General features: G+C 55.8%; 12 protein-coding genes across 12 annotated transcripts; 5 read left to right on the top strand and 7 right to left on the bottom strand.

Moving 5' to 3' along the window:
* Positions 1-13: 13 nt before the first annotated feature.
* On the bottom strand, positions 14-4,261 carry Malapachy_1712 (csr1-phosphatidylinositol transfer protein; the record flags this gene model as incomplete). Its single annotated transcript, XM_018136212.1, has 1 exon — positions 14-4,261. The coding sequence occupies one exon, from the start codon at positions 4,259-4,261 to the stop codon at positions 14-16; it is 4,248 nt and encodes a 1,415-aa protein (XP_017991373.1).
* Positions 4,262-4,686: 425 nt separating this feature from the next.
* Positions 4,687-5,840, bottom strand: Malapachy_1730 (putative zinc finger protein; the record flags this gene model as incomplete). Its single annotated transcript, XM_018136228.1, has 2 exons — positions 4,687-5,755; positions 5,824-5,840. 2 exons carry the CDS (start codon positions 5,838-5,840, stop codon positions 4,687-4,689), a joined length of 1,086 nt encoding a protein of 361 aa, XP_017991462.1.
* A 631-nt stretch (positions 5,841-6,471) lies between these two features.
* Malapachy_1710 (hypothetical protein) lies at positions 6,472-7,221 on the bottom strand (the record flags this gene model as incomplete). Its single annotated transcript, XM_018136210.1, has 3 exons — positions 6,472-6,749; positions 6,790-7,178; positions 7,214-7,221. The coding sequence occupies 3 exons, from the start codon at positions 7,219-7,221 to the stop codon at positions 6,472-6,474; spliced, it is 675 nt and encodes a 224-aa protein (XP_017991375.1).
* A 134-nt stretch (positions 7,222-7,355) lies between these two features.
* Malapachy_1716 (homoserine o-acetyltransferase) lies at positions 7,356-8,951 on the top strand (the record flags this gene model as incomplete). Its single annotated transcript, XM_018136215.1, has 1 exon — positions 7,356-8,951. One exon carries the CDS (start codon positions 7,356-7,358, stop codon positions 8,949-8,951), a length of 1,596 nt encoding a protein of 531 aa, XP_017991377.1.
* Positions 8,952-8,965: 14 nt separating this feature from the next.
* On the bottom strand, positions 8,966-10,600 carry Malapachy_1701 (histidyl-trna synthetase; the record flags this gene model as incomplete). Its single annotated transcript, XM_018136202.1, has 1 exon — positions 8,966-10,600. One exon carries the CDS (start codon positions 10,598-10,600, stop codon positions 8,966-8,968), a length of 1,635 nt encoding a protein of 544 aa, XP_017991401.1.
* A 236-nt stretch (positions 10,601-10,836) lies between these two features.
* Malapachy_1744 (hypothetical protein) lies at positions 10,837-11,724 on the top strand (the record flags this gene model as incomplete). The annotated part of the gene is made up of 1 exon (XM_018136242.1): positions 10,837-11,724. One exon carries the CDS (start codon positions 10,837-10,839, stop codon positions 11,722-11,724), a length of 888 nt encoding a protein of 295 aa, XP_017991304.1.
* A 979-nt stretch (positions 11,725-12,703) lies between these two features.
* On the top strand, positions 12,704-18,067 carry Malapachy_1734 (ndufs5 domain-containing protein; the record flags this gene model as incomplete). The annotated part of the gene is made up of 3 exons (XM_018136232.1): positions 12,704-17,246; positions 17,585-17,706; positions 17,744-18,067. 3 exons carry the CDS (start codon positions 12,704-12,706, stop codon positions 18,065-18,067), a joined length of 4,989 nt encoding a protein of 1,662 aa, XP_017991504.1.
* A 2,010-nt stretch (positions 18,068-20,077) lies between these two features.
* On the bottom strand, positions 20,078-20,780 carry Malapachy_1707 (ras-like protein rab-6a; the record flags this gene model as incomplete). Its single annotated transcript, XM_018136207.1, has 3 exons — positions 20,078-20,133; positions 20,167-20,342; positions 20,371-20,780. The coding sequence occupies 3 exons, from the start codon at positions 20,778-20,780 to the stop codon at positions 20,078-20,080; spliced, it is 642 nt and encodes a 213-aa protein (XP_017991403.1).
* Positions 20,781-20,944: 164 nt separating this feature from the next.
* Malapachy_1743 (hypothetical protein) lies at positions 20,945-21,997 on the top strand (the record flags this gene model as incomplete). Its single annotated transcript, XM_018136241.1, has 3 exons — positions 20,945-21,318; positions 21,346-21,843; positions 21,871-21,997. 3 exons carry the CDS (start codon positions 20,945-20,947, stop codon positions 21,995-21,997), a joined length of 999 nt encoding a protein of 332 aa, XP_017991484.1.
* A 36-nt stretch (positions 21,998-22,033) lies between these two features.
* Malapachy_1741 (tap42-like protein) lies at positions 22,034-23,197 on the top strand (the record flags this gene model as incomplete). Its single annotated transcript, XM_018136239.1, has 1 exon — positions 22,034-23,197. One exon carries the CDS (start codon positions 22,034-22,036, stop codon positions 23,195-23,197), a length of 1,164 nt encoding a protein of 387 aa, XP_017991307.1.
* On the bottom strand, positions 23,194-24,849 carry Malapachy_1725 (lcb5-sphingolipid long chain base kinase; the record flags this gene model as incomplete). The annotated part of the gene is made up of 1 exon (XM_018136224.1): positions 23,194-24,849. The coding sequence occupies one exon, from the start codon at positions 24,847-24,849 to the stop codon at positions 23,194-23,196; it is 1,656 nt and encodes a 551-aa protein (XP_017991458.1).
* Positions 24,850-24,978: 129 nt separating this feature from the next.
* Positions 24,979-26,193, bottom strand: Malapachy_1729 (protein disulfide isomerase; the record flags this gene model as incomplete). Its single annotated transcript, XM_018136227.1, has 1 exon — positions 24,979-26,193. The coding sequence occupies one exon, from the start codon at positions 26,191-26,193 to the stop codon at positions 24,979-24,981; it is 1,215 nt and encodes a 404-aa protein (XP_017991319.1).
* Positions 26,194-26,276: the final 83 nt, after the last annotated feature.

The following is a 26,276-nucleotide window of genomic DNA, read 5'->3' as shown; positions in this document are numbered from 1 at the left end:
CGACGACGACGCCTTAGGAAATCAAGCGGCTCAGGCGCGCAAGACGTCCGCTATCTGTGTTGCTCGACGATGAGCCCCCTGGCGCGGCGGGAACCGCCGCCGACTTCGCTTGTGCACCGTTGGCCGGCGATGGGACTGACATGCCACCACGCAAACGTTGGGTGAGGGTACGCGTCGGCGTTGCCCGGGAAGACGACGCGGTGGGGCCTTGGCCTAGCGTCTCCAAAACGACACTGGCCCGCATTTGGCATACGTGCGAGAGCGGGTACGCCGCTTTGCCGGACCGGAACCGTCCTGCGTCCTGTGCCACGAGGGGCTTGCGTGAACGGACCAATTCGAGCTCATGCCGCGCCTTCGCTACGTCGCCCTGCGCAGCGTACAGACTTCCCAACTCGTAGTGAGCAAAGTACACAATGTAGCGATCCACGGCATCGAGATGCTCTGCGTGCTCGAACACTTTTTCGAACGAGTGCACAGCATCTTCGGCCACCTCAGCGAGGTTCAGTTTGTGTCCGGTCGGAGGACGAACCACCGAGAACTTTTCAGGGAAGGCGATGTAGCGGAGCGCGACGCCGCGCAGGAAGAATGCGAGGCAATACACGCTGAAAAAGTCGCTAGCGCCACCGGCAAACGAGGCAGGTGAGTCGTACTGCTCGAGCGCATCAATGATATGATCAATGCGGCTCAACTGCTCCGATACGAGCATGAATACGGGCGCCTGCGCCAGGCAGTGCCAGAGGTACGAAAACTCCATCGCAGGGAGGCCGTACATAGACAAGCGCGAGAAGGACGCAGCCTTCAACGTCACGAAGCGCTCGAACGGCAAGTGACGGCCTGCCATCTTTTTCACCAGCTTTGGGACGGTGCTTATGATCGCCTCCGCCTGACCACGCCGCATCGGCGACGACTCGTACAGCATGGCCGCTTTGGCGTACTGGTAAATGGCTTTTGACCAATTGGATTCTCGCGAGAGCACATCGTAGCACTCATACGCCTGGTCATAGTCACACGTAGTCAGATACGTCAGCGACAGTTTCCAGTAGCACAGGTGATGCAGCTGCTTGTACTCCCGCTGTGCCTCAATGGCTGTGCGGTAGCACTCAATGGCCTTTTCCGGGAGCGCCTGGGATGAGTACAGCATGGCCGAGAAGAACAAGTAGAACGTGCCCTGAGGGAACCGATGCAAGTTCCACGAGAGTACGCGATCGGCAAACGCCAAGTCCACATCGGGCACAGGCACATTCGCCGAGATGACCAGGTGGTAGATCAAAATGGCCAAATCGCACAAGGGGCGACGCACACCTTCCTGCGAGGCCGACAACGCCGGCTCACGACGCTGGCGCGACCATCCACCAGCACGCTCAAAGAGCTCCATGGCTTTGCGGCGATCGCCGACGAACCCAACACCTTCCATAAACTTGAGCATTCGTGGCTCCAGAAGCGAGAGGACTAGCATGCAGCTGCCCATGCCAAAGTACACACCCGAACGCAGGTCCTCATCAATGGTCCGCGACGACGGCTGGCCACTTCGATTCGCCTTCTCCGCAGCATGATCCGCGCTCTCGACCATCTTCAGGAGATCACGCAGCACAATGTATGCTGTACGCAGCCCCATAGCCTCACGAACAAGCCCCACTGTGTCACCCGAGTAGAGGATACCGACAATCGCCTTGCACAACACAGACTCAGCATACACGAGCTCGGCATGTTGCTGCAGCAATGTCATGCTGGCCGTGTCGTTCTTTCCCGGCAGCAAATTGGACAGCTTGCGCTTTTTCTTGCGCAGCACACTGGCGATATCACGCGTGTGTTTGCAGCATTTCATGGCAATCTGCATATCCTCTGGATCAAACGTCATCAGACTCTTGACCGTGTTAATCACGCCCATACCTGCGGCACGATACAGGCGCGTCTGGGCACCTTGCATGCACATCTCTTCCGCACGCTGCATGTCCGAGTTGAGGAACAGCTGCATAGCTTCATGCGCCGCTTCAAGATCAGCCCGCAGCTCTGCTTCCGTTTGCTGGCACTCTGCAAGCGAGGCTTTGCCGTTCACATAGCTCGGCGCAATCACCGTATCCGGAATCGAGGCATCATGCTCGTCATCACTCAACATGGATTGCTCATCGTCGTCCAAGTCGAAGTCTTCTGCATAGTCGTGCTCCACGGCATGCCGCTCTTCCTCCACTTCACCCCAGTCCTCGTCATCGTCGTCCAGGAACTCATCGGCTGACTCAAACTGCGTGTCTGCTGATTCCCTTCGCGATGAAAGGCCCAACATGGCGGCACCGCCGGCGACTGCCGAGGACACACCGGCTGCGACACCGGCCGCGATACCCCCCTCGTGCGAAGCATCATGCTCTTCAGCGTCGTGATTGATGTCGTCGTGATTGATGTCGTCGTGGCTGATGTCGTCGTGGCTAATGTCGTCATGCGTAACATCATCATGTGTAAGCTCATCATGAGAAAGGTCCTCATGTGCGAGGTCCTCATGTTCCAACTCGTCGTGCGTGAAGTCATCATGCTCTTCCGGCTCATCATGGTGCTCAGCTGCCCTTGGGATACTCACGCCACCTGCCGCCGCACCGGCTGCGGCGCTCGTTCGTTTCTTGCGGTGTTTACGGTGCCTAGGATGACCACGCCGACGATGCGGTTGCGTGGCATGATCTTCTGTTGGTGCCGAAGCAGACGCTGAGTCACCGTCAATTATCGGAGCCGGTTTTCGAGACCCCTTTCGGGCATTGCTTGCGGCGCCAGCGGCTACAGCCCCTGCTCCTGCCGCACCTGCTACAGCCTTACCTGACATCGAAGCCTTTTTCTTTGACGGCCGCGATGGGGGCGTGGCATTCTTGGCTTCGGCCGGCATACAGGCCGCAGGAGCCAACGCCGCAGGGCTCTTGGTACCACCCACCGACTCCTCCAGTGTATCCTCCCCGTGGTCGCGCAGCCATTGAATCAGCGCCGGTACATTGTGTCGGTCATTGACTGTCTGTTTCTCGACGGAGCCGTCCAATTGCGGGTAGGTCCATTCCACAGTGAAGTCGTTGCGTAGGACCTTTGTGCGTTGGTACACATTCACGGCTCGGACATAGGGCGCGAGCTGGTAATACTTGAGACGCAGTTGCTTGTGCAGCACTTTGCGGCGGTCGGCCGCCTCTTCACTGCCGTTGAGCCATTCCAGGGTTACCTCTTCGTACTGCTCCTGCAGGTCTTTATACTCGTCGAGAATTTGGTGTTTCGTCTCAACGTCCTGTAGCATTACGTTTTCGCCTGCTTGTGGCTCCGGATACGACCAATCCCAATCCAGCGTACCGCCCATACCCTTACGGAAGCGTGACTTGGGCACATATTCTTCCAACTCATGCGCCTTGTTGCTAAACTTAATTTTGGCTTGCACGTTGGGGTCCAGCAACGGTTGCAACGCTGCCCAGATACCCTTGAAGAGCCAGGGCGCGCCATGCACATACACGCGCTGCAAGGATTCAGGATAAAATGCTTCCAAGCACTTGACAATGAAGAGCACACACTGCCAGTCCATGTTTTTCAGTCCGAACCCTTCCATATCGAACACAATCACAACCTTCTCGATCGGTGATGTGCACAGCATACGGGCGTTCTCCATGGCCAGGACGACGAACTGCTGCAGAACTTCAATTTTTTGAGCGTTTGTGAAGTGGCGTGCGACGTGAATAAAGTAAATGGGCAGCTCGTTCTTGTCCGTGTTACCCTCAATGTAGGAAATACCACGACGGAACTGGTTCAAAAACCCAGGCACGTCTTTCAGGCCTTCTTCGCCCTTAAATAGCAGCTCTTCCACATTGACATCCAGCCGGAACTGAATAGCAGCGATGGCCATACCCAGTGCGCGATCCACATCAAAGTTTCGCGCACGCAGGAAACGCAGCAGCAATTGGTCTGGCGAGTCCATCTTGGTTGCATCCCACATGGCCTGGTGAAGGTATTTACCACCATACTTGTTGAGTGCCTCGTCAACAGACTTGAGTTCTTGCGCCTTCTTGGCATCGTCTTTGGGCTTTTTTGCATCTTCTTTGCTTGTGGTATTAGAGGCCAACTCATTGCCTGTTTGTGCTGCTTTGGGACCGCCTTGGCGTTCCAACTCTTCTGATCGTTCTACATTGGTCTCAAATACCGTGAACAGGCGTCTCCACAGCTCCTTCAACGACTTTTCCTGCTCAGGCTTGAGGTTTCCGCTGTATCCCTCTGGTACTTGCTCTCCAAGATCATTGGTGATCGCCGACATGGCCAAAGCACAGACACGTCAGCCTACAGGCGTTAAGAAAGCCGAGTCCCAGGCAGGCGGGGTTGTTTTCTTAGGGCCAATCGCTCGATGCTTTCTCGGATGTGGGGTCAACTTTGCATTCGGCCGACCTTTGCATGTGTGGGGTCCACTAAGCGTGTACACTTTTTTTTTATATCACATGCACAACTCCACGAATGGCCCAACGTATGAACATTTTTGCCGATACACAGCCCAATCCAGGCCACAAACACATGTCAAGAAATAACTTCCCAATTTTCTCGGCTATCTAGAAAGAAAAAGCCCCTACTCGCTGAGCCCCATGCGGGTGCGTCATGAAACAAGCAGCGATCCTTTTGCCGTCTACCATAGGACCACGTCCCTACGCTAAGATAGACACTTTTTCTAGGAATACAACACCCGAATCATCATTCGTCCGCATCCATGTCCATATCGGCCATAACGTCACCCCCAGAGTTAAGGCCATAGGAGTCCTCAGGGACGTGAGAATCCATATCACCTGAATCATCACCATCTTCAGCCAGTTCTTCATGCCGATGACGGCGATACTCGTCTGGTCGCATCATGGGCGACGTTTGCATCGATTCCGCACGGTGTCCACGCACGTTCAATTCACCTCCAGCCGGGGCAGATGTACCGTACTGCATTCGCGCCGGATCGTTGAACATGGCAGCATTGCGAGCCTTGGTAGCCATAAGCGTATCAAAGTTCACATGCTCACAACCGAGTAGACCAGACGAAGGCGGGCTTACAGCTGCCGGCCACAACGCCTTCTCTTCCGGCAGCGAACGGGCATTGGAGTCCATACCGACCAAGATAGCAGCTGCTTCTAACAGTTGTACTTGTTGATGCTTGCTCATAAGGAACTTGGATGCTTCTTTCCAGTACATGGTGTGCTCCCACCGGTGTTTGATCAAGCAGCTTGGGTGGCGATACACTTTTGAGCAGCTTTCACATTTGTGGATTGTCTGACCATGATGGCTTCCAGACATATCCTTAATGTCTGCATCCTCTGTCACAGACGAGGATGTAGGCGATGCCGCCGAAGGAAGAACAAGGGGTGGTGGAGGCGTATCGCCGGATCCTGTTCTTGTATGTTGATGAGGGGTGTAGCTAAAGCCATACTGGCGAGCAGCGTTCTCCATTGCACCTGCAGACTGAGAAGGCATAGTATGGCTCATACGCATGTGAGGGCTCATTTTTTGTTTCACCTCTGTGTCCATAGCATGCTCCTCCTCCATACTCCGTTTAGCGCCGGCCATCATAGCATGTGACGCAGAGAGCGCCTCGCCGGCCGCACCAAAACTAGTCGAGTAGGTACCTGTCATAACAGGTGAACGGGCAGAAGTGTAGTGCACACCACGTCCTTCTCCAGCAGGACGACCGTTATTTAAGACCAGACGGCCAGTATCTGACCCTTTGGGTAAAAATGCAGGGGAGGTCCGAGAGGCCCGCATATTAAGCGGTGAAGCCCCTCTGTAAGGGTATGTACATGTCTGAAACAGGTGTTAGTATTTAATGGGCTTAACCTGCGTCATACATACCGCCGTTGCGCTGCCATTCTCTGCACGCAGGGAGCTAGCTGAATAAGTAGTCATCGGAATCAAGCAGTCGCCTTCAGCGGAACGCTGCCTGGCAAAATAGATGTGTATACGACAGGCAAAGTCTTCTAGCCTTGCAAGTAATAGGGATCCCTCAGACAGTTCCAGGGACTAGGTGACTAGTGCTGAGGACAAAGGATGCGACAGAGCTAAGAAAGGGTATGTCGGCAGAAAAATATTTTATCCGACACAATCAACTAGTGTGGTACACAATTTTTTCTTGCCACAACCTTCTGTATCTCTTTCTTTCCGCCACTGGGGTTCTTCGTGACTGACAGGCCCTGGGCTTGTTTGAAACTGCAATTCTTTGGTAAAAATATTCTTATTCTATAACCGCAGCCAAGCCTCCATTTCCGCCTCCCGCGATCCTACTTTCTTATTGGCCCAAGGTACCTCCGCTATCGGAATTTAACTACTTCTGTGCCCCTATTCGATGAAAAAATCCAAAAACTGCGGCACCCTCGATACAGCTCAACGTGCTCAACTCGTGGGCAAGTCGACGTGTGTTCCTGCACCTGAAGTGGGTGCGTGCAGAAAAGAATCAACTTAAATTTTTTTGTACCAATATCACCAGACCACCCTAGCGTGTTGCTATACATTCCAATCACATGCCTCTACGACTATATTCATCAGCGCCGTGAGAGCCTCACTGTCCTGTGCTGTGAAGCCTTCTGTAGCTTCGCAGTCGATGTCTAGGACGCCTATGATTACCCGATCACCATCGCCGCGACCACTCCAGGCGCGCACCAGCTCATCAGGGCCATGTCCTTGCATGGCAGCTTGGTGCGCTTCGGAGAGAGCACTCCGCGGAACCACAAGAGGGACCACAATTTCAGACTGAGAGAGCGAATCGCAGGCAATATGATTTGCTGTACCAGCGTCAGTTTTGGTTGTTTTAGATACACGTACGATAATCGTCTGTGCGTGGAACGCATAGAGGAGCCGGAGGTAGCACGGCACTTCCATCAGCACATACGCCCGCACCTGGTACAGAGGGAATGGCTTGGCAGGCAGGCATACCGCAGAAAGGGCCCAACTGCAGCATCGGTTTCTCGGCTGGCGTGAGGGTGCCGGGGAAGAGGGGGGCTAGCAAATAAAAGCCAGCCCAGTTCACGCGCTTTTCTTTCCATGCATCGAAGTGATTCATAGCATTGTATAGGATAGCACTCACATTGGCCAGGTTTGTTACCCAATTTTGCTGGCCATCTAGGATGCCCTGGACTTGCAGGCTCACATGTTCGTAAAACGCCGCTTTGGAATCGACCGACATAGGCACACCCGCCGCATCAGCACTGTAGCTGCATTAGTATCTTATTCAGGCAGATATACGCACTGTACCATGGTAGTGGATACAACGTCGACGTGTAGCTACCTCGGCGTGCAGGTCGTGACACTGATGTGTACGCATGGAGGCACGGGCGCCGTCCATGACGCATGGAGGCGTGCACTTACCTGATGACGTTATCCACGCTACAATGACGCGAGCGGCGCAGATCGGTACGTATGTGGAGGCAGAACACGACGTTGCCCTGCGCGGACGGCGTCTGCCTGTCTCCCACACGATGTGGTCTGTTCGAGTGGCGAGTCGTCCCTTGGCGCGTGCTGCACGTACGTTGCCGCGTACACAAGTGTCATGGACGCGCATGATAGCCTCTCGTACGGCCTCCTTGCCACTGGAAGCAATGCCGGTGCCATGTGTCGACCAACACGAGCTACGTGAGCGTCGTGTGAAGGCAGACTTCCAACGTTTGGAGTCGGGCGAGATGGACGAAGAAAAAGAGATTCTGGGCCCGGAGCCCTCGTATACCAAAGTTGTATCTGGCTATGAACTGTTTACATACGAAAACGACTTCCCACTGGACTATGGCAGTACGTTGCCTGGCTTCCAAATTGCGTACGAGACATGGGGCACATTGAATGAAGCACGCGATAATGTCATTTTGCTGCACACAGGTCTCTCCGCGAGCTCGCATGCGGCAAGTACACCGGAAAACACGGCCAAGGGATGGTGGGAAGATTTTATTGGGCCCGGCAAGGCGCTTGATACGAACAGGTTTTTTGTGATCTGCACCAATGTGCTGGGCTCGTGTTATGGCAGTACAGGCCCGTCTACACCGCACCCGTTGGACGAAACGGGGTCACCTTATGCGACGCGGTTCCCTGTTTTAAGCATCTTTGATATGATCCGTGCGCAGTTTCTTCTGCTTGACCATCTGGGCATTGATCAAGTCTATGCAAGCGTAGGCTCCAGTATGGGCGGCATGCAGAGTGTGGCCGCCTCGCATTTGTTCACAGACCGCGTACAGCGCGTGGTGAGTATCAGTGGGTGTGCTCGCAGTGCCCCCTCGGGTATTGCGCTACGCTATGCGCAGCGCAGCGTACTCATGTCAGACGAGAACTGGAATCGTGGCTTCTACTATGGGCCTGACAAGGCACCGCCCCACAAGGGTATGAAGCTCGCACGTCAGATCGCTACCATCACCTACCGATCGGGACCGGAGTGGGAGCAGCGCTTTGGCCGGCAGCGTCGGTCGTTGCTGCGCGATGGCGAGTCTGTTTCGCTTCGTGCGCCTGCCCTATGCCCTGATTTCTTGGTGGAGACGTACTTGGATCACCAAGGCGAGCAGTTCTGCTTGAAATACGATGCGAACTCGCTAATCTATATATCCAAGGCCATGGACCTGTTTGACATGACGGACGAGGCGCTCTCCGAGCTTGGTGAGACGCGGATGTTGGCTCATGGCGACGATGGTCACCTGCCTATTGAGCCGATGAAGCATGTGCGTCCTCGGACGCGGCCGCATATTACGACGATCAAGCATCCTGGTGCGCATGCATACGTCCCCGCCTTGGCGCGAGGTCTGAGTCGTGTGCAGGTGCCTGTCCTGATCATTGGCGTGCAAAGTGATATCCTGTTCCCTGTGGAGCAGCAGCGGGAGATGGCTGAGTGTATCCGCATGAACGGGAATCCCAACGTGATGTACTATGAAATTGACGCGCCGCATGGCCACGACAGTTTCCTAATCGACGTGGCCAACGTCGGCGGTGCTCTGAAGGGATTTTTGAACTAAGGCTGCATGTATATCTACAGAGACAGCTTGTTGCGAATATACGAGGCGAGCTCGGTCAGCGGCACTTCCGTGCCCTTATTGTCGCCCGTCTCCTCTTTGCCGTGCTGTTCCTTGACACGCACCGTACCCTGTGCCCACTCACCTGGCGCAAGGAGCACAGCAATGGGGATCTGTTCCTTGTCCACCACGGCAAACTGCGCCTGAAGCTTGGGCTTCTTCTTGTAGAGGAATTCAGCTTTAATACCAGCATCCCACAGCATCTTGCACACCTTCATCCGCTCCAGCAGCAGACCTTCACCCATGCTCATCACGTAGACTTGCACCTCCTTCTGGCGCACAGACGTCTTCTCACCACGAGCCTGTTCATCGCGGATGCGCTGCATGAGTATCGAGAACACACGCTCAACACCCACTGACACTCCCACACAGGGCACAGCATCAGGACGCTTCGAGCCGCTGAACATGCCGACCAAGTGGTCGTAGCGACCACCCGCCGCAATCGAGCCGACACCCACTGTGCTCTCATCCAGCTCACCGTCCGCCTTCTTCTTCTTCTGCACAGCCTGGCCCTCTGCAAAGCCTGGCGGCGCGCTCGCTGCCGTCACCGCCTCGTAGATCAGACCAGTGTAGTAGTCCAAACCACGCGCAAGGCTCAGATCAAACGAAATACGGTCCAAAATGCCGTACATCTCCAGGTACTCGAACAACAACGCCATGTCGTCCATACCCTCCACAGCGCGCGCATTCTGCGTCAGCGCGGTGTCCGCACGCAGCTTGTCGAGCAGCTCACGACCACCACGCAGCTGAACGTACGAGCCAATCTTGTCCGCCGAAGCCTCGTCCAAGCCCTTCTCTACAACCATTTCATGCTTGACTTCCTCCCACGGGCTCTTGTCGAGCTTGTCCACGGCACTGGAAATCGTGCGGATCTTGTCGTCTGGCACACCGCAGATCGCAAAGATCGCGTCCAGCAACTTGCGGTGGTTCAGCTTGATCGTAAAGTCCTTGATGTCCAACGCGTCCAGCGTCTCAGTGAGCACACACAGCACCTCCGCATCGGGCACCATAGGATCGTAGGTGCCTGCCACGTCGAAATCGCACTGGTAGAACTCACGGAAGCGGCCCTTAGTCATGGCTGGCTGGTCACGACGGTACACCTTGGCAATGTGGTAACGCTTGATGTTGCCGTACTCTGTCGGATTCATCGCGACAAAGCGCGCAAATGGCACCGTCAAGTCGTAACGCAGACTGCATAGCTCACCGCCCTGGTCCTGCAGGTCATAGATCAACTTGCTGTCCTCGCCGTACTTGCCCGCCAAAATCTCTTTCAGCTCAAAGACAGGTGTATCGATGGTCACAGCACCATGTGTTGTAAACACACGCTCGATCGTCGAGAACACATGCTTGCGCAACGCCATCGAGAGCGGATCCCAATCACGCGTGCCTTTTGGCGTCTTGAGCGTGATCTTGCCACCCTTCTTGCCCGTCACACTCAGCTCGCTCAGGCGCGAGCTCAGCGTCTGAAGCTGGGCCATCTCCGGCGCCAGCTGGTCGAGCGGCGCCTGTGCTTCGTTTAAAGCACGCACCTTCTCGAGCTGCGTACCAATCTCACTGCGGCATGCATTCACAGCCTCGCTCTTCTTCGACATGGTTCGTACACTATTCCAAAGGACCCGACTCGAAGTACGTAACACGCTGCGAGACCAGCCCCAAGGCATACAACGATGGGAACGAAAAAACGCCATTTCCACATTGTGTCGCCTCCATCTCTGCACGGCCGCCGCGTGAGCGCTTAGTCAGCGTGCGGCCGCACTTGCCCCTGTGGTGGGAGAGGCCGTTGGCCATCCAAGCGGGTCAGAGGTCTGTGCCCTTTGGCGTCTCCGCGATGAAGGATGCATCAACGATAGCAGCCTTTTACCGTGGGCGTGAAGAACCACTTCATATTGAGAAGGACCATATCGATCAGACCCTAGCGCGGTACTTGGATGCCATGGAGGCGCAAGTCCGCGACGCCCAAGCATCCACCGCCCAAGCACGAGCCCTCTCACGTACAGCTCCTCGGGACCCCACACGGATCCAGGAGCTCTCCGCCGCCGTACGATATGCCAAGCGACTTGCTAGTGCATCGCCTATGTCGTCTTCGGCCCATCTCTCCGAGCGTTTGCAGGCACTCAGTCACGCCGCTGAGAATCTTCAAAGTCTGGTGACCCAGTCGCCGTGCCATGTTTTGCCATCGGACGAGTTTTGGGACGATTACTTGTACGCAGATTTGCAAGAAAAACATGCACCTGTCCTAGATACCCCTGCACCAGCCCCCGAACAGACAGACGACAGTGCACCTGCGGACGACGAGACCAAGGTGTCAGTGCCATCGTCCACGCCAGAACCGGCATCTACATTGCGGCAGCGCCGCCTATCTACGTCAAAGAACGCCACTACCCCACCTGTTTTTACATCAGCCACAGACAAACGTGTCTCGGCGTTGCAATCCGACCGTTCTTTGCAAGATGCGCTCTCATCTGAGCTGCTGCGCATGGCGGGTGTGCTCAAGCAGAACACGGTGGCGTTTACAGAGGCGCTGGAACGTGATAGACAGCTGGTGGAAGAGACATCTGGTCGGCTGGATCAGAACTTGGGGCTCATGACACGCACACGCGGCCAACTCGGTGTATTTTCGAAAAAAGCGCGCAGTATGGGATGGTTCACACTCGGTAGTATCGCGAGTGTCCTTGTATGCTGGGTGGTAATGTTTATAGTGATCAAGTTGACATGAGATAGCTACGAACAACAGAGTACATCATAGCCTGGGCGTCTGTGCTTGTGCATTACCAGCGAGTCACTCGGAGGTCGCAGCAATGCACTCGACTTCCACGAGCACGTCGCGCGGAAGGCGAGCGACCTCGACAGCTGAGCGGGCCGGCTTGTACGGCGCAAACGCCTTTTCGTAGATGGCCTGCGATGTGAGTGCAAGAAAGTATACATACATTGACCTTCGTAAAGTCATTCATGTCCTTCAAGAACACCGTAGTCTTGAGGACCTTGCTGGGCTCAGAGCCGCTGGCTTTGACGACAGCAAACAGGTTGTCAAGCGCACGCTGGGCCTGAGCCTCAATACCGCCCTCAACACACTGCATGGTCTGCGGGTCAAAGGGAATGCAACCCGAGACGTATACAGTGCCGTTGTGGATCACGGCCTGCGAGTAAGGGCCAATAGCACTGGGTGCATTGGGCGTCGAGACTGTCTTGTAGGACCTGGCAATGTTAATACTCGGTTCCGCAAACGTTCGCGCGCTACGAAGCGCAGCGCGAGCAGCTGGCACCCACATCGTGATTCTGTTACAAGCCACCTGGGGACACGCGGGCCGTGCTTCGTGGCGGGCGTGCGCAGGGCGCGCAGGGTGACCCACCTGCGCAGGGCCTACTAGGTCAAGTGACCATCCTCCTCCACACGGGCGGCTCGGCACGTGAGCGGCGCGAACAAATTGCAAATGCACCAGACCCGGACCTACCCTAGCTGTCAAGGAAGATCGGGCTTCGGTCATCTAGCGTAGACAACAGCGTGTCTCAGCGCGACGGGGCTATATAGTAGGTCTGACAGGTAAGGGTACGTGCTCACTGTACGCCACTATCCCGCTCGCGCTAGTACCGCAGTACCTAAGTCTCACTACACACGAGAACGCGTTTCTTTTGTCGTGCTTGTGTAGCCAGATCAACCTCGTGGATTTGGCGCCCTCGCTCGCAACATACCCCTCATGTCTGAAGACGGCCGCTCGTCTTCAGGCTCACGTGTGGGCCATTATCCACTGAACCATACGCTTGTCGACGTGCCGTCAGGGGCACCGCGGCGGAGTGGCTCGAGCTCCGGCCGCTACTCGCGTCCAGGAAGTGCAGGCAGTGGGGGCAGTCAGACGTCCAAGCCTATGCCATTCACGCAGGCACGACCGTCGTCCAGTCGCCAAAGCATGGATGAGCCGCATGAACCCGTGTCCGAATCATCGTCGGGATTGCGGCATGCAATGCGGCAGGCGCGGCATATGTTCCCCTTTCGACGCACTCTGCCCAGTGACGAGTCCGATTCGGGACACAATTACGAGCGTACGTCACAACGCCATGCTTCTTCATCTAGCTCGCATACGGGTACAGTCTCGTATGCGTCAGAAACGCTAGAGTTACCGCCTCTTCAGCGGAACGATAGCAATACATCTCACCATTCACGTACCTCCAGCGGGGCATCAGGTCATACCACACCTTCTCGCACAGGCTCCCTTCAACGCAACATCCGACCGTATCCTGTGCAAGAGATACCTGAACCTGCCAATTCGTCGTCGGTCGAGGCTGTAGCGCCTGGACCGGCATCGACAGCCCCTACCACGATAACACCGTTCTCTATACCACCCCCGCCACCGCCACCGCCACCCTCCGAGGCTGTACCTGACAAGCGCACGCTGTTTTTGCGGGCGCGCACGAAAAGCATCGATCATATGCATCGCTTTCTTAATCTGCGCAACCTGGCAAAAGAAGGGAAAGAGAAAATGAAAGGGAAGAAGAAGAAGCAGGAAACGGCGGCCATGATACCTACCTCTGCGGCTCCCGATGCGAGTACTACTTCGATGGAGATTTCGCCACCTGTGCAGCGAGATCGTGCCGACTCTAATGCATCTTTAACCCTTCCTGCCATGAGCGCGCTGCAGGAAGAACGTGGCGTCGTAAGTCCCTCTGCAGATGAGAGTGTGACGGCCGACTTGGATCCTGTATCGAGCGCTGAGCCGCCACTAAGCAGTCAGATCTTGTCTAGTGGCACAGGCGTGCATGCATCACCAGGGCTGCACCCTACCGCTCCCTCTCCACTCACACTTCGCAATGGCCCAGGTACGAATGGAGGCGCACCGATGACGCCCTTGTCGATTTCGCCGGCAGGCTCGTTGGTTAGCGGTCTATCCACTTTGCCCATGACGTCCACTGATGTGTCTACACCACCTACGTCGTCTTCGGCACCGTTGGTCTTGGATGAAGCGGATACGAGTCTCTCCAAGCAGCTGCCTTCGGTACCTGCCTCCTTGTCTGTGTCGTCATCCTCGTCGTCTTCCCCGTCGCTCACATCCGCACCAGGGTCGCCCTCGACGTCGCCCCCTGTGCCTGCAACGGCGGAGACAGACGCGCCACCCAAAGGCGAGGCAGGTCCCTTCTTATCTCCTTCTACCTCTACGGCAGGCGTTGTCGCTGCGGCCTCACCGGCGCACAGTCCCATGAAGGCCGTGTCGTCTGCTTACTCCATTACCTCGGCGGACACGCAAAACTCTTTGACGTCTCTGGCTACGGCGAATGAAATGGTCTCCGACTCGTTGTCGGCAAGTCCAGAGCGTGTCCGCCGCCGACGTTCCCGCAGCCTGCAAGGCGATGTATCCGCGACCTCTGCTTGGTCATTACCACGTGGACCGAGCGTGGCAGAGGATGTGGCGCAAGAAGCGGATGAGGGTGAGACAGTAGTGCATGCCACGTCTGCCTCCGAGCCTGCAGCAACCGAGACGGATGGTTTCTCTGCCACAGCGGCCGATGGCAGACTAGAGACGCCCATGGATGGCTCGACACCTCTGCGGTCAACGCCCACACACGGTATGGCGTCGCAGATGGAGTCGATGGGCTTGCACTCTGATACCGTGGCTGTACTTATGCAGGACGATATGCTGATCGATCCTAATTGGGAAGCCTGGCATTCCAGTGCGCAGCCTACGCCGACGCTGGAACGAGGCGCGCAGGATCTGCTGGACAATCTAGGTCTAGACGACCTGGAGGTGGGGACACATACGCACAGTCCCGTCTTGCCATCGCCCGTGGAGGAGACGCATGGCGACGATGCAGGGATCGTGCATGGTGTCACGACTGATATGTCCGTGATGATTGTCCCGTCAGCCACCTCGCCCGCCTCCAAACACCTTCGAACGGATTCACCTCATCGTCAGCCCCTGTCGAATGACGGCATCTTCTCCGTAACCAGTGCGCCTCCCATGTCATCTCGTACCCCTCCCCCACCACCCTCGTTGACCGAGCATGGGAATCAGGAGGCTGTTATGCCTCTTTCGACGAGTGCATCCACGAGCCCGACCAAGACACAGGGTAGCGGTGGTCCGCGCACATCGTCCTTGCGTGGCACGCAACGCTCGCCTTCGCCCACGCCCAAGGGTCCGAAAGCCGCATTGTCTATGGTGCCTGGTCGCACACCATCACCCAAGCTGCCTGTGCCGATGGCCCACACCTGCTCGGCCCCAGCCGCTGAAAATTCTGGGCACACGGATGGCATCGAAATCACCTCGTTGGCAGATACTCGCACTCGGCCCATTAACCGAATCTTGGAACCTCTTAACATCCGGGCATTGGCCTCGACGACGACGTCCACGTCCTCGACGTTGACGAGTGATCTGGAGCCAGACAGTGCGCCTGCCACGTTGCCCACGCCATGGTCGATGCGGTTCCGCTCGAAAGGGACGGAGACGCAGGATCTCTCTTCTTCTACAACGTCAGGACCATGGGCGCTGTCGGCTGGGATTTCCCCAACACGCAGCTCGATGGACGACGAGACGCATTGGGCCCAGCCTCGACGTCCTTCGGAAGATGATCCATTACGGGCCCGGCCGCCTTTACGTACCTCCAAGTCCTCCGGCTTGTTGTCTGTGATGGCATCACAAGCGCATCGGATCAAAAAGAATGCACGTGAAGCATGGCCGCCTGGCGGCGTAGACGACCTGGAGGCTCCCGTGGCTACGAGTGTAGATGACGACGATGCATCTTGGCGCGGCCGATCAAAGCTTACGCGGTCCGATGGTACCGATCTCCCTGCTGCTTCTCCATCCAGCGCACATGAATTGTCTTCGACGACAAAAGAGCCGCCGAAGAGTGATACCCCTACGCGGATGTACCGATCTCGTCGGAACAAGAGTCAGCCAACGCTGCGCATTGTAGACGATCGCGAGTTCTTGGAAGCCCTCGAGCAAGTGCGTATGCAGCACAAGGAACGACTGGCCAATCGAGAACGAGCCAAATCGTCGCGCAAGGCCAGTATGCCGAATCTCCGACCCTCGCCTTCGTCTACGCGGCGTCCTCCTATGCCCAGCTCTCGTGGCAACAGCCAGCACAATATTACGACAGCCGACAATACCCCCCTTCGCTCTCGCGCTTCGTCCACAGGCAGTCGCGCTGAGCTGGAGCCATTGCGTTTGGCCAACGTTGCCACCCCTGACATTCATACGTCCACACCGGATGTATCCACGAGTTTCCTGGATCTCGACAGCGTTGGGTCCGAGTCGCCGACGTACGTCAGTGACGATGACAGCAGCGTGCCTATGCCTGGTGCAAGCCAGATGTTTAGCATTCTGTCACCTACCACATCATCCACCTTGCTCCCTGTGGACTCTACACACGGCGAGAACGTGGATCAGGTGGATGGTTCCGAGGGCCACTCGTTGTCGTCGGATCACTCTGAACCGATTGTCAATGAGCTGGGTATTGGACATACAACAGGCAACGCACCCAGTGCGCCTTTTACGAACGACGATGCATGGAAGAAAGAAGTCAAAGCATTGTTCTTGATTCGTGAGTTGGTGCAAACGGAGCGAAGTTATGCGGCCCATTTGGAGAGCCTGTTGATTGTAGTGCTCAAGTGGACGGGTACTACCTCCTCGACCAGGCTTACGACCAATGTTCTGATGCCAACGCATCCTTCCTCGTCGTCCCAATCGTCCGCCTCGTCCTTGTCCACGCCCCTTCGTGCTCAGACCAGCGCACCAGTACCGCCTCATCTTCTTACCCTACGAAAAATGCTCCCGCAACTTATATCTGTGAGCCGGACTTTGGTGTACAGTATTGAAGAAAGTCCGACAAGTGAGGGCGTTGCTCAGGCCTTCTTAAGCTTACGTCCTCGCTTAGAAGATGTGCATATGAGTTGGCATGCTGTGGTAGGCTCTACGCTGCGTGCTTTGCGTATCACTGAATCCTCCAAGAGTAAGTCGAAGGGCCGGTTAGGACGTGTGCCTGTAGCGCCTACCATGGTCGAACCGATGCGCCGACCTCCTCGCTCGGATCTGTCCTCGAGCGAATCTACGTTGGACTCCGAGCGACGCGATAAATCGCGTGCCGAGCCTGCACCCAAGGAACTCAGTGCTGTCGATGTGGCTATTATGCCAACGCAACGAATCCCCCGCTATGTGTTAATGTTACGTGACCTATTGTCACATACCAGCCCTGATACCGCGGCTTTCTCCGCGTTGGAAACGGCACTACAATCTGTGCAAGAACTGGGCCGTATGTGTGATCAGGCTTCTAGTCGTTCTCAGTAGGAAGCGTCCCGCTCCCCCTTGTCCCCTCCATTCCGTTGTAGTCGAACATAGAAGTCAATCACATTAGCTGCAGTGGAGGCTGGCATGCATTGCTCTCCCTCCCCTCCGGCCGACCTAATCACGTGACACACGAGGTAGCGGCCGCGCACCGTCTCTCTCCCGTCGTCCTCTAGCACTGGTGCTTCACGATGGCGGTACGTAGAGTGATCTCTTTGGGAAGAGGCTGACACTATTTCTAAGTCTGGCTACGGTATTAAGGGAGGTTGGTATCATGATAGTCAGGCGCACCACTAACATGCGCAGGCCCATCGCGCTGCTTTTCTTTCTGGCAGGATTTCCGCAAGTGCTACATTTCCTCGGACTCGCCGTCTGAGTGCTCGCTGCAGAAGGATGACTACCTTGAATGCTTGCACCATACGAAGGAGGTACGTATATACGTCTGTCCTGTGGCTTACCGACCAGCTTGAGCGCGCGCATGCGCTGCAGAGCCGCATGATTGAGGTCCAGCAAGAAGAGTCGAAGCAAGCGCGTGAAAAGGCTAAGGTCAATGGCCTGAGTGGTCTGCGTCTCGGCTTGATTAACATTGATGAGATGGAGTCGGACTCGAAGGACGAGCCTGCGAAGTCGGAGGACGGCCAGTCGGAGGACGGCCAATCGGAGGACGGCCAGTCGAAGGACGAGCCTGAAGAGGCTGCACCTGACGCTGAGCAGGAGTCGGAGGAGGCGCCTGCGTCGGAAGACTCGTCGGGCGACGACAAGGACGAGGCCAAGGAGGACGATGCGTAGACATCGCCTCCCATGTCTATCTTGATAGGGTAGTCTAGACATACCAACGATACTTGCACACCTGCCGCGTTGGTCAACCGTGCCGAGGCTGGGTCGCGGCTGGGTCGCCGGGCGTCTTTCTACGGACGCTTGTTGTGGCCTCCACTGCCTGCTGGTTACGTCTGTCTTCGTGATGCAGGGCGCCGAGTGGCCAGGTCTCGGTGCCCTTGCGCTGACAGGCCTCGCCATCGGTACGGCAACTACGTTGGCAGAGGCCTGTTATGCAAGGGATACACGTCCCACCCACGATGCACCGATTTACGATGCATCCTATCTCCATATCCCTATCTCTCGACAGCGGCGTCCCTTGACCTTCCAATGCCTACGCATCTATGTACCTACAACTTTAGCCTGCAGCGAGGCGCAGCCATATTCTCTGTTTGGATGGTCTTTTGATGGCGGCGGTGGTGCATGGACCATCGTCGTAGCAGGTGCGACTCCCTCACAACCACAGCGCATGGACGTGGGCCCTATGCCTGTCACACAACTAGGCTGGGCACTGCCACCACATTCAGTAGAGGACAAGCGTCTTGCTCCCTGCTCGCCTATCACGCTCTCTTTCTATGGCTACAAGCATGGCGTTCCACACTTGACAGTACAAGCACACACGGACCACCCATGGGCCAGGCACTGCCCTGTGTCCTGGGTCTTGTATACCCCGCCGAATGTGCTTGGAGAGCAGTTTTTCACTACGTTCCAGCATGGTCCTACTGCATCCTGGCCGCCTACGAGGCTCGAGCATCTCTTGTCTATGAATCCGGACCGTTGTCACGAATGGGTTTCTTCTGCACCCACCTGTCCTCGACCTGGCACAGGCCTCCGTCAAGCGCTTGTCTGTATGAATATGGCGATGTGGGTCACTACTGCGCCGCCTTCCTGTCCATACTGGCTGGACACGATCGTATCTGTCACGTCTTCCTTTACTGTCTGGCCTGTGCTATCCAAGTATGCTGCATATCTATCCACTTGGTCCATGACATTCCAAGCGTTGAAGATGCAGTGGTATGCCATGACACGGTGGCCAGTATACCTGGCCTCACGACGTGCTGTGTACTGTGCTGTCGCAGCCGGACGTATGCCGCCGATGGACCACGTACAAAGCCTCTCTTTCGAGACATGGCAGGGCCTTCTCTTTTGGATCGTGGATCGGCTCCTTGGCACTCTCGTAGCCTGGATCTTCGCCAGGCATATTTCTACCATTGTGACGTACGTGCAAACTTTCTTTGCGTATGCGCATGCAACCCACTTTCAAGCGCTCTTCTCATGGCTCGTGCATTGGCCCTTGGGCATTAAGCTCAATACGGAGTTGGCCTTGCTAGTGAGTGATGTGCTGGGAGGCATCGTCACTACCCATACGACCTACCTTCTCACGCCCCTATCTCGTATGCTTCCCGCGATACTCCAGCTGTGCATGCGTCTTGCCCCCTGGCTTGGCGTCTCTGTGATAACAGGTCTGTGGTGCGATCTATGGATAGTGATGCACAGCCAAGTGGTGGTCTTGCATGTGGTCCTCCGTGAAGTCTATGCCTTTTTCTGGTATGCTGCCGCCGAGCTTTTTGATATTTTCCGCGGGAAAAAGCGCAATCCGCTCCATGGATGGCGTTTGGATGATGCATATTACGACGTCGATCAGCTCTTCCTAGGCACCATGCTGTTCACAATGCTTGCATTCTTGTTCCCTACGGTTCTGTTGTTTTACGTTGCCTGTACACTGCCCTACGCACTTGTCCGCCTAGTTCATACGTGGGGCATGGTATGCATTCATGCTTTGCATGAACTGCCATCCTACATCGGATGGCTACGTGTGCCACGCGATGTAATTTTCGTCCCTTGCCGACCAGGGTACTACCGCCTGCAATCCACTGTCGTCGCGCCATTTCAAGGGTCCGGTCGTATCCATGCTACCTCTATAGAACTTTTCTCCGATGTGCCTGGCCTATTGTACGCTATTCTGGTCGGCCGTAAAACATATTAACATTGGCATGATGACTTGGTCTCCGATTCCGCTTGGGCGGATACATCGATGACTGTAACATTAGTTTCTCTTTCGCTACACATACTGTGATGAGGTCCTGCACCTTTGCCATCGCCCTGCGCATCGTCTACGCCCGGGAGCGCCTGCGCGATCTTCTTGAACAGAGGCATTACATTGTGGCCAGCTTTCGCAGACGTCTCCATGAACATGACGTTGTTGTATTCTTTGGCACGCTGCTCGCCTTCCTCTGTCGATACCTCCCTGACGAATTAGTACACATAGCACATACCTCTTATCGTTCAAATCCGTCTTGTTGCCAACCAATGCGATAATGACCTCATTGCCTCGCTCTGCGCGAACGTCTTCGACCCACTTGGACGTGGCTTTGAACGATTCTCGACTCGTGACATCGTACACCACGATGGCCACCGAAGAGTCACGAATGTACGATGGGATCAGCGAGCGGAATCGCTCTTGGCCAGCTGTATCCCAGAGCTGCAGGCGCACGGTGCGATCATCTAAGTACATGGTCTTGGACAAAAAGTCAATGCCGATGGTCGCCTGGTAGTTGCCATCGAACGTGTCGTACATGAACCGCGTAATCAGTGAGGTCTTTCCCACGGACTGCTCACCCAAGAAGACAAGCTTGAACTTGCGCATAGTGCTGCTATAGTCTGTAGTGCCGCTCGTCGTCGCCATGTCGACCTACTCGTAAAGCACAGGAAGAAGTGGAGCGGGAGATAGATGGATGCGCGCGTCGCGGTGCACCAGCGCTGTTCGTAACTGATACATATAGAGGCCTACTAGGCCCTGTCAAGACCCTGGCTTCAAGTGGAGCGCACGAGGCTCGAGCGCCTGTCAGGATGGGTCCACCATTGCCCGAACGACCCGAGCGGCCCGCCCTTGAGGCCAAGAAGGATGCAGAGGCGTCAGACGTCTTGCGACGGAGCCGCAGCTCGGAGAAGCTGTCTCGTATCGAGAAGTCCAAGAACGTGATCCAGTCGTCCGTCCATGCGCTGCTGGATATTTTTGTGTATACGCCCTTGTCGTATGTGTACGGCTTAATTCTCGCGCTCTTCTTCTCACGAACATCCCACCGTATATTGATCCGTGGGATGATACTGATGTCTCTCTACCTCATGTCGATTGGCCTGGCGTTAATAGCCTTCGGTGGGTTCTACCATGCATGGATCCCCAATGTATCGCTCACTAAAGATGTATGGCTCCGGTCTACAGGGTATGTTCGTACGCTCGCTGACAGTAGCTCTTCTCATGTAGGACGTGTATTCCTGGACGGTAGCGGGAAAGACTGGCCCGTGTGGCGTCGTGAGCCGCCTGTTGACTTTTTCGCTGTTGACCAGGCGTATGATGTGACACTCGAGCTTCGCATCCCAGTGAATCGACACAATCTGGAACTGGACAACTTTATGGCAGACGTATACCTGGAGACCACGGAGGGTACTGTTTTGTACGAGTCACATCGTCCTTTGTTGCTGATGCCTGAGCCGTCGTCTGTTCGCTGGCTTATGCGGCTACTGCGGACACTGGAGCCGAGTGGACGTCATGAGCCCATTGCCCCATCGCAAGTGGTGCATGTGCCTCTCTTTACGGAAATTGTGCCTCGTGCTTCCATGCCGTACGATGCGCCTATGCCCTTCGCGAAGGATGGGTACACAGCGACCTTTGCGAATGTGACACTCACAGCGAACGCTCATGTCCAAGCAGCGCGTCTACAGTTCCATGCGCGTTTGTCCGGTATCCCGTACGTATGCATTACAACTGACCCCAGATCTCTCATGTACTACCATCCGGTCCTCTCGTTGGGCGTTTTTGTGTGCCTCTTCTCTGCGGTGGAGTTCAGTGTGGCAGGCAGCATGTGGTTGGCCACGTCTATTTATTACTCCACCCGTACGTAAGTTGTAGAAGAGCCTTGGCTCGTCCCTCAATTCATCATGGCTGATGATTCGAGCCCTACGTCGTTCACGTCGGAGCTCGAAGCCGTGTGCCGCGTAGCGTCGCAGAGTCAAAAGCAGACAGAGGCACTTGAACGGTTACGCCGAGTCGCTCATGCAGCCGACGCGCTAGGCATTGTTAGTGACAATGATCGGCTTGATGAAATAAGTACGCCGTCGCTGCGCGTGTTCTTTATTGCGAGTCTTCAAGCACAGCTAGCATCCTCTGCTCCTGTAACTTCCACAGACGACCGCATGCGAGCACGCAAAGCGCAAGTCGAAGCATCGTGTGGCGCAGCGCGTTTGTTTTTCTCGGTGGCACGGCGTCATAAAGCCCTGCCGGCATCTGTCATGGCCCTGTTGCGCACGAGTGTGGAAGGTGAGTCACGTCCCATGGCTCCGGCAGAAAAGCGGCATTACAAAATTCAAACGTACAAACTGGAAAAGCAAGTCCAAACCCAACTCCAGGCAAGTCGCCAAGCACTTCGTGACAAGGCCAAAGTTACGACGACAGGGCCATCTGATGTATTTTACGATATGCTTGTATTGACTATGGACCAGGACGACGAAGAAGACGTGGTACCGGACGACATTGTATCAACGACGTTGGATGTCAAGATGCCATCGACGGTCCGTGCGTACCTCCTCCTATTGCTCGTTCTTCATGCCCTTCGCACCGCCAGCGTCTTGGAATCTGGCACGCAGGAACTCGAACTGCTGCAAGCAGCGCCGTCCATGCCCGATACCCATGATGCAGCAACGCATGGCGCCGCTGAGGAATGGCGTATTGACGCGCCTTCTCGTTGGTTTGCATCAACGGGGCCGCTTCTTAGTGAGCAGGGGAAGCCACTACGACCATTTGTTATCACGCCTGCCAGTGACAAACGTGCGCAACTGCAGTCTGAGGTATTCCGTCCTTCACACCGCCTGCCAACGATGAGTATTGACGAGTATCTCGCAGAAGAAGCGCGGCGTGGCAACATCATCGGCGCGTCGGATAAGAATGAGGCAACGCCGCGTGAAAAGCGGGCGGAGCAGGCTGAAATGGATGGCACGCAAGCCGCTGAGGAGGCGGAAGAAGAAGCGCGGCAGGAGGCGATTCGATGGGACACATTCAAGGAACAGCATCGTCGTGGCGAGGGAAATACTATGAACCGTGGCTAAAGAGTGGCTTCGCTGAGTGTCATGTACCTGTCCTTGTGTGTGTGCACCGTAGGCGATTTCAAGTTGGGTGGCTGCCAATCCTCGTCCTCCAGGCTAAGAAGCAGGACATGCAGAGGAGACACTTCAGCTTGGAACGCCGTGTACGGTACTTGTTCGCCATCCACACTAATGTAGCGACGACCTCTGTCCTTCTCAGGCTGTTGAGGCGTAATACGAAGCGCAGCCACTTTGAAATAGTGCATACCTTGATCGAAAATGTGATCACCTGATTCGCCATGCGTCGTCGCAAGAATTTTGCGCCAGGCTGGCATGCGCTGGTCCTGGATCAAGACATCCAGCAGATGGTCGTCAGGGCGTGCGTAGGGAAAGGCCATAAGAGTGCGTGCGACGTACGGCACCTTGCCGGCGTAAATGGAAGAATGCACGGCTTGTACGCGGCGCCACGTGGAGGAAGGCGTGGCTGGCTGGCTGGGGTCCAACGGGGTATCATCCAGCGGCAATGCATCGACCACAGAGCCGTATTGAAGTGCATGGACATCGGTATGAGGATCCAACACAGGGTAACCCTGCGAGGGATTCGTACTTGCGTGCACGCTACGCTCGTGCATTTCCGCACAGCTCGTGGTTCCATGCGGGCCCAGCACTACATCCATATGCACAGCACAAGGCTTGTTAATGAGCACACCAAGTAGGTACCCAATCGTGAATCGTGCATCGCCAATGAACCGCCATTTCTCTGTCCCGATATCAATATCGGCCATGATGCCAATGGCTTGCGACATGAAGGAATAGTACTGCACATACTCTGTTCCGTCGGCGGAGCGATGTCGGATTGTATAGGGCCAACGTGAGTCTGTGCCGAACGCTGAGGCAGCCTGCGTAATAGTCATCAGTTCATGTGCATGAGGCGATCCTTTGATGGCAGTTAGGCACGCGATCGCCGAGGCAAAGCCATGCTCTACACCATGCAAACTCAAGAAAAGACCGTTTCCGCTGCCAGCAGGCACAGGCACGATGGGCAGTTTCTGCATTACATCGCCAGCGTCACTGCGAGCCGCTAAGCCATTAACAACTTCATGGATAGTTCCATCGCCTCCCACGCACGCTAGCACATCGTACTGCGATACATCCATCGATAGGCTCTCTTTGTACGCATGCGCGCGAGCGGTTGTTTGTAGGACCGTGACATGGCATCCTGCAGCCTTCAACGTCGGCACCACGACCGAGTTAAGCACCTTTCTAGCATGTCCCCTCCCACTGGATGGGTTGCATAGCACAAGAATACGACGATAGGGCTGCATGCGTGGATAGGCAGCGTGCATGACCTCGTCTGCCCAAACGCTTGCATTTTCGCTGGCTTGAAAGGTGAAAGTATGTGCAGTAATAGTAGCAACAAATTTATCACGACGTCGATTTTTCCATTGCTCGCGACTGAATTCTTGCAAGGTACGACCTTTTTGAAGTTGCGACGGCGCTAACACAGAGAGGGTCAAGTGAGGCGCTTCCCAGGCCGCATTCAGTACAAGGTCCGTCGGCAAACGGATCCATACATGACCACGGCACTCAATCTCCAGCATATCATTCGCTAGTGTGAGTGTAGCGTCATGCTCCTGAAGTTTTGCTCGCAACGTGCGAGAGCATCCGTCAGACATGGCGCTGCAAGCGAAAAATCAAGGCCGTGGATGGGCAAGCAATCTCTTGGAGTGGAGGACGGCCCAATATAGAAAAAAGGTACCGACAAGGCTATTTATGTCCGACACGTGGAGATCCCACCCGCCTACTTACAGTTCATCGTGCGAGGAGGCTGTGGCCTTCGCACGCTCTTCTGCCGCTGAACTGGAAGCACGCTCAGCAGCCTTACCGATCTTCTCATTCATAAACGCCGAAAGAACGTTCACTTTGCGCGTGATATCGTCGACCTTCTCCAACGTAAGTGTCGTAAGACCGTCGGCGTTTTTCTTGAGGATCTTGTTCAGACGATCACTCTCACGCTTGACATAGTCGGGGCCGTCACGGTTCACACGGTCCATTACACGCATGTAGTACTCAGCAGCGGCGACCTTGCGAGCGGAGTTCACAGACTTGGTCAGGTCGTCAAAGTATTTCTTCGTCTCGCCGACGATGGCCTTCCGAGCACTCTCGCCAGCCGCGTAAAAGCGCGACGCAAAGCCGTCCAGCGCCGGCATACGGCCTGCGAAGCTCGAGAGCGTGCCATCTACGTTGCGGAAGGTGCCACACTTCTCATTGAGGAATGCGACAAAGTCCTCCAGCGTACGTTCCTTGAGGTACGGACGCGGCCACTTGTCGTCCGAGCCGGCAGGGAAGAACGAAATCGTAGGGTAGCTCTGAATCTGGAAGCGTTTCTTGATGTCTGCATTCTCTGGGTCATCTGCATTGATCTGGACGATCTTGCACGACGAGTCACGCTCAAACACCTTGGCGACCTCCTCGTACAGCGGCGCCAGCTTCTTGCAGTGACCACACCACGACGCATAAAAGTCGACCAACACATCGGCCGTAGGGTCCATGACTACCTTGTCAAAGTCCGCCGCCGTCACCTCGACCACAGCCGGCGGCTTGGGCGGCTCAACACGGCTACGCACATGGCTCTGCTCCGTAACAAACGCCGCGAGGCCTTCAAGCGTACGAGCGCCGCTGAACTCCACACCGTCTTCGGAGTGCGGCGGGTAGTAGAGAATCGTAGGGAAGCCGCGCAAGTTGATACGGTTCGAGAGCTCCCGGTTCGAATCGCCATCAACCTTGGCAATAACTACCTTGTTCTTCTTCGATGAAAACGCATCGGCCAGCTTCTCGTACTCAGGGCCGAGCTTCTTGCAGTGGCCACACCACGGCGCAAAGTACTCGACAAGCACACCAACATCCTTGCCGACGACCTCGTCAAACAACTTTGTATCCGTCAAGTCGACCACATTGGAGGCGTGAACCACAGCCGCTACAAGCAGCGCGACCAAACACCACAGCCACGTCGTACGCATGGTTGTTGACAGCTAGGGGCAGGAGGACCGTGCTCGGCCGATGACGTGGAGCGCGTCTCGACGACACGAGACGATCACCGATC

This window comes from Malassezia pachydermatis (genome assembly GCF_001278385.1).
Source record: "Malassezia pachydermatis strain CBS 1879 chromosome Unknown scaffold5, whole genome shotgun sequence".
NCBI classification, from domain to species: Eukaryota; Fungi; Basidiomycota; class Malasseziomycetes; order Malasseziales; family Malasseziaceae; genus Malassezia; species Malassezia pachydermatis.
The sequence above is the reverse complement of the archived record's forward strand: the minus strand, read 5'-3'. Positions and strand labels throughout refer to the sequence as shown.